This window comes from Opisthorchis viverrini (genome assembly GCF_000715545.1).
Source record: "Opisthorchis viverrini unplaced genomic scaffold opera_v5_303, whole genome shotgun sequence".
In the NCBI taxonomy this organism is placed as follows: domain Eukaryota; kingdom Metazoa; phylum Platyhelminthes; class Trematoda; order Opisthorchiida; family Opisthorchiidae; genus Opisthorchis; species Opisthorchis viverrini.
The window spans coordinates 502,877-509,866 of record NW_008751963.1 but is presented as its reverse complement, the minus strand read 5'-3'; the positions used below and the strand labels follow the sequence as shown (position 1 = coordinate 509,866).

Sequence of the window (6,990 nt, the reverse complement as noted above, 5' to 3'; positions counted from 1 at the left end):
TATTTGTGTATGTGCGATTCATGGTTGTGGCGCAGGAGTGACATCAGCTTACCCGTCAATGATTGGGTTTGCAATGCTGCAGTGCGCTCCATATTACCATATGGATCATAAACCTGGCCGCTGCGCGCCGACGTCAAAAGACTTTCGGTGTTTGACCCGTCTGGTGGGAACACTGGACCAGCATTGCTGAAGTACGTCGAATGGTATTCGGAAAAAAATAACTCATCCTCGATAGATGAACTGATCACATTGCATGGGTTGCACTGGTTTGGTCATGTGCTGCGTATACCAGTCGATCGACTTCTTCGAACGGCTCTTTTCGCACAACCACATGTAGAGTGGAAGAGAGCCAGAGGCGGTTAGTGACTTGGTAGCGAAGGATAAAAGCCATTACCAGCGAATCCAGCAGCTGTGGTCATTGCCTGCCTCATGGATGGGTCCACGAGACGGGATATATCAATGATTAGAGACATTCAGATATAGCCCAGTCGCGCCCTCAATAGTGCTCATGCATCCAAGCCATTGCCTTTACTGCATAGCTCCCTTCCCAACCCCCACTTAACCGTCCACCTACAGTACTGTATTTACGCACTAATTTATCAGCTCCCGCCTCCAATGAGCAGCTACCTACCCCACCTCCCGGAATCATCGGTGAACGAAACCGTGGCAGTTACAATCACTGTACGACAAGTACGCGGTCATTAAAGCTGACAATGATGATAATGACAAGGCAGCCCCACGACTTCGGTTATCTCGGGACGGTCTGCGTCAGTACATAGCCAAATCAGCCATCCGCCACTATACGTTCGCACCGAGTCGAACCCAAGTGAACAGTCCAATAAGGCCTCATATGCGCCAACCGTGCCTACTACTACATTTGAGATCTCCAACAACCAGCTTTTAGCGCATTGCGACAGGGCGCTCAAATAGCCATTGTTGTTTTTTATGGCTCTACAGCTACACGTGGTTGGAGTGTAAGCAGGCACGGTAAACCAACGATCACTGCCCTTGTCAGATGGAAGACGCGGTGATTATCGACCACATTTCCACCGAGCGAAGGTCTCAGCGTGTGACCTGTGGTCGACCTTCGTACACGCTACCACAGCGACCTCTGGGTTGCCAGGTGTGAAGAGTATTGTGAGCGAGAGTTAGTTCTGCTCAGGTTCGTGTGTGGTAGTGTTGTCGCAAGCACTATCGTCTTGTAAATACGGTCGAAAAACCTGTTGCTTAGAATTCAGGGCATTGTGCCAGTTTTCCTCATTTCTGAGTTGGGGTGCGAGATGACTCAAGTGGTTAGAGCGCGAAGATACTGACGGGATGATCCGTGATTCGAACCCGGCCTCTGCCCCCCTCCCCTGTCTAAGCTTGGGCAACCTGGTTGTACCCTAGCTCTCGTGCTTCCTCCAGGCGGCATGGCAGTTAGGCACCGAAGGCCTGTTACAGTTGAACGCTTTTTCCTAAGTAGAGCGTGAATAGGAGGAATACAAAGATCTGACCAAGGTGGGATATTGAGTTCTCGTGTCAGGTGGTTAGACAACATCTGTCTCAGAAGACAAGCCTCACGGCGATATATCGTTCATCCGCTCGACGACGCAGTAACGATGAATTGCATGGTTATGGTTCTCGCAGCGGATTTTAATATACAAGACACATCAGAATAGTCACTCACCCGGTCTCAACCTTAACACACATCCCCATGGACTCCAACTGCTGTAAGGCTTTACGAATTACTGAGCTGTGTGCGAGCGCGCGGTGGGATGGTCTCACGCCATTCCTTTGTTTCCGCGAGAAAATCCGTCTCAATCCCAACATACCAGTCGGCCGGAGGTACAGGTGGCGTAGGATAGCAGCACACCTAATGTAAAACCAATCCGGATCGTAGGGAGCCAATTCATTCGCCGTTGAGAGCTTGACAAGATCCGCGCAATCGGGCTGCTTAATCTTGCCGGATCTAGAGACATAAAAAATTAAAACAGTTACGTACTTCTTGAGGAACTGTGCCAGCTCTTTCACGAAAACGTGGCCGTTGATATCTTTAACGGACGTTGGTGCCTAGAAAATACATGGAATACACCAGATGGGTCTTACCATTAGCGTGGACTGTATTCAAGGAACCGCTCCCGCCTGAACTGAAAGACGGATGTGTTTAAAACAACGCACGCAATCATCATCAGTTACCCCAATCCCAAGCTTCTACAAGGTGCGCATTATCACCTAGCCTTTTGACGAAAAGCGAACCGGTTGCTCGTAGGGGCTTTTTGGAGGTGTAGCGTGAAATTTCATGAATTCTGTGGTACTGGATGTTCAGGGGATGCGGTGATAGCCGATGCCGGTTATAAAATGAGCAAATGTGGAAATCGGTATTACTGGAGTCGTACGGAACACAAATCACAAAGTTTCAAAATTTATTTGACGCAGAAGGGAAGACCGGAGTGATTAATAACCTGCGCGTACTGATACCGAATCAACAGGCAAAGACCAAGAAGGGTAGAAAAATGGATCATGGCCACTCAGCGCGATGTAAAATCGGACTACAGCTTTCTATCTGGGAACTGTGGTGACCCATCGTGGGTGCCTGCAATAGGGACAGAGAAAGTAATATATACAATAAGTGGTGTGATGAACACGTCCTAAAGGGTACACTCTGCTGTCAACTAAGCTACCGAAGACCAGGTTCGATTTCGCCCACAATACGGAAGTCAACATTAGTACAAGCTCACGCAGAAATGGAATTCAAACAAAACTGCTGCATTCTGTTGCATATAAGCCCAAGCCAAAGACTATCGCGATCTAGTTTAATTCCGTTCGAGCGGGGGTGATTTCAAGGTCAACGACCATCACCGACTAGCATCGTCTTGGCACTTAACGAAGTAAGGCATCAAAAGCAAACCGTAGCATATTATGTCCTTCAGAGGTGTTATTTTAAGGTGAGATAACACCTACAGATTGTATCATGTAAATTCCACCCAGAGAAGCAAGTGAATAACGCTTGTACGCCCCATATTCCTCAAACGTAACAAATGGATCACTGAACTTAACGACAACAGTTTTCAAGAGGCTCACCTTTCATTCAGCACAATAATGGAATATGAGTTGATGCGCCATGCAGCTATGCTGGAATGTGATTTTGCGGATGGTCGCCATTCGCAGATATGCACAGACAGTCGGTAGATGATGCAGCGTTATGAGATGTCCGCAACCATGACATCCGTTATGGGGCTGTCAAGAAACTGAAGCATGCTGGTCGAATGATGGCATGGCACTTCCATTCGCAGCCTGAGGGCACTCCTGCATCTAGTTTCTTCCTGCGCTCGATCTTCGCATCTCGCGCACCCGAGCCCATAATTGCAACAACGAACAAATTTTCTACTCAGCTCCAACTATTTCCGGAAAAAGTTCGTTCTAGACCACGTGGGCCTTCGTTCGGACTTAATAGGTCACCTCTTTCTTTCCGCTTCAGTTTCAGTTAGCCCTTCCACTAGTTCAAGGATTTCATCTCCTTTGCTCGTTCGGCCCTGTGCGTTAGCACTAACTCCACATCGAAATATTCTTTTGAACTGACATCTTTACAACAGCGGCACCAGTGGGTCTACCCAATTTAAACATAACCCATATTTTTAAGACGAAGCTTGCCACTTGTTTCCGCCTGAAACTCTTCCATCATCTTCATTTTTGCTTCTTGTGACACTGGTCATTCATCCTACTAGCCAAGGTGACGATTTTTTAGTTTTAGTTTGAGTCAAAAGGCTCCCTCATTGAACTAGTTGCTTCTCATACTCATCGTTCTAGTTTCTGGGTTTCGACAACCACGGTGACTCTTCACGCAACAAGCATGCCCGGCCAATCATACTCTCTTCCTCGTTGTGTTGTTGCCCGCCGCGTTCAGGTTGTAACGACCCAATCATGCCTCGATTGGTACGTCGCTACAAGTTTGGAAATAATCCTATAAATATCAGTCAGAAAGACAATGTTATCTTTCTCCCTGGGAATTATCACGCTCCTTTGCTGAGGTATGCCATGATTCCAACCACTGCCGTCATTATGATAACTGTACGCGCCATCCCCTAGCTCAGCTTCTTATCGGAACTGCTAGGCTCGTTTCCATGTGTGACGTTGATTACGAGGCCTCATTTATGCGCTTCAGGCCTATCTACTGGTCAACGATTTTCCTTCACTAACACGACTTTATGCTTGACCGATTATCTCGGCCACTTATCACAAATGTTAGGTTCGCACTTATGCCCTATTCTGGTTATATGACCTCGACTATACACGATGGCCTAATACAACAGCGAACGCTGGTCCTTCATCCTCACGCATGTTGGTCTACCACCTCCATCTAATTGTGCTTTTAATAGTTGGTTGCGTCTTTAAAAACTTAATGTGGAGTCACTCCGGTTCTCGTTTTTCAGAAGCCATTTTGACTCACCAGCGTTTCTTAAAGGAGAAATGTATGATCAAAGGTGCCTGGGGTAAAATAGTTCAAATGTCCAACCGCCATAAAGATAAACTCACTGATTGCTCACTTAGTCACATCGATTTTTTCACGCCAAGATTCAGTGATGATACTAATTATTGGACGTAGAAACGTTAGCGATGAAAAGGTGCTTGAACAAGGAGTTTGTAACGGAGAGTTAAATAGACCTTCTGCCCAGAATTCATGGGTTTCATGGGTCTTCAAAAGTGCACCCACGCGTGTACCCGTGACGACGATCAAATGAGTGAGTGGGCGCTTTCGGTCAAATCCGCTCATTTAGAGCACTTAATCCTATTATCACTACGCTGCTGCTTCCAGTCACGTATGCCCTGTAACTGATCAGAAACGACAGCTTTTTTATCCGCAACAACCTGTGAACATCGCATACTCAACCGCAGCGGGACTCACCAACTCGGGGCTCCGTTCCTGGATACCGCCTTTTGCCTACGGTTCATGCGTTTGTAACCTGGCCCTTTTTAGATATTCAGCATACGGTTTTGGCTGAGAAACGACTAACTCGCCGAAAGTCACCGGCTACTTCAGTCTGCTCTGAGGCCATTTTCCATGTCTGTAATATGTGTTTGAGCCTCATCTAACTCATCGTCCATGCAAACCTATTTTCACCGATCTTCAGTCCCACAATCATGTCCGGAATGCCAGAGTTAATGGGAAAATAAGACAGCCACGCACAGTGTGAGCCAAATGGAGACTGTAAGGTCTCACTGTCACAGGAACAAATATCCAACAGCCGTACGCGACCACAATGCTACCGATTCCGTCTTTGTCCTCCAAACAGTGGACAGACCTCGAATTTCGTCACTCAGTCACCCAGTGCACTTTAATTGCCCATTTACATTTGCCTCACCTGGTCAGCTTTCCTGCCCGATACACATCTTAAACATGCACAAAACCTTTGCACAACGTTCTCCACTTTTACAAACCCTGGCTGCGACGATGCTTAAGGCTGCACGATTGAGAACTTTTCGTTCGAATGCGTCTTATCCTTTCAAAATCCTCTTAACTCCGTGCTGTGCTTCACACGCTACATACTGCCGTGTGTTTGAATCTACTTTCTCCTCCATTAACTGCTCTAACCACAACGGTAAGTGCACGTCAGTCAACCCTGAAAGCGCGTCCAGCTTACCCTATTTCATATGCTACCAATTATCCCCAAAATTTTCACAACGCCAAAACACACCAATGGCCATTTTAGCAAATTTCTGATAAGAATTGTCGGCCAACCATTCACACCATCATTAAATTCAACGGCATTCACGGAACATTTGAGAGAAATTAACTCATGTTGAAAACCTGCGTCGCTGGATTAATCTTTACCCGGTTGCATCAATTCTTACAGGGAGTTAGTTTATAAATTTAAGACATCCAATACAGCAGAGTAAGAGATGCTGTCTCATGTGAAGGTTAACATGGACTCACAAAATGTGTGTGACGAGGCATCCCCGACGCAATTTCTTTGCAAGGTCTCCGTGTGTTTGAATCTACTTTCTCCTCCATTAACTGCTCTAACCACAACGGTAAGTGCACGTCAGTCAACCCTGAAAGCGCGTCCAGCTTACCCTATTTCATATGCTACCAATTATCCCCAAAATTTTCACAACGCCAAAACACACCAATGGCCATTTTAGCAAATTTCTGATAAGAATTGTCGGCCAACCATTCACACCATCATTAAATTCAACGGCATTCACGGAACATTTGAGAGAAATTAACTCATGTTGAAAACCTGCGTCGCTGGATTAATCTTTACCCGGTTGCATCAATTCTTACAGGGAGTTAGTTTATAAATTTAAGACATCCAATACAGCAGAGTAAGAGATGCTGTCTCATGTGAAGGTTAACATGGACTCACAAAATGTGTGTGACGAGGCATCCCCGACGCAATTTGTTTTGCAAGGTCTCAACCCTCTTTACTGGGTGGTCACTGCACAATTGTAAGATTACCTTATCATCCGAACGTGCGATATGACGGGCCGCCTCGCGTGATCCTCTGGTCGCTTGTACCTGCAGGCTTTGAACTACGAATTTATCCGGGCTAACCCAGCTGACAGGATTAGTTAGAACTTTTATCCACGCAGCTAGCAATATCAGAAACCCATCCACATACTCAATCCTTTTTTTTGCCCTACATCGGCCCATAACCGGTTACATGTGTGTGTCCGTTTGTGGCCCCAACCTGTTCTTAAAACCGCCCGAGATATACTCAAGTTACTTTGTGCCATAGCATTTCCTAATACATGACAGTACTATAATTGTAGAGGCCTTTAAACTTACTGCTCGATAAACAGATTTGCTACAAAGGTTCATACGCCCCAACCACAATTTCAAGAACCGTGTTGTGGGAAATGAGTTTCGTACCTATATCGGTATAGCCCGACAAACTAGAAATCCAGAATTCAGCGAAGAGTGGCAACCAGCACGTATGTATTCGAATTGGCGAATATGTACAGCATATGGAATATTGAAACAAGAGAATAATGAATAGAGCAATGAAT

The 6,990-nt window shown here is 46.1% G+C and overlaps 1 protein-coding gene across 1 annotated transcript in view; it reads right to left on the bottom strand.

The window, feature by feature from the left end:
- T265_09807 (hypothetical protein) overlaps positions 1 to 6,990 on the bottom strand; it is a gene marked incomplete at both ends in the record, with an annotated part of 38,033 nt that overhangs the window by 24,892 nt on the left and 6,151 nt on the right. Inside the window, one exon of the mRNA XM_009175984.1 lies at positions 1,670 to 1,951. Within this exon, the coding sequence (XP_009174248.1) occupies positions 1,670 to 1,951 (282 nt within the window). The remainder of the gene's footprint in view (positions 1 to 1,669; positions 1,952 to 6,990) is intronic.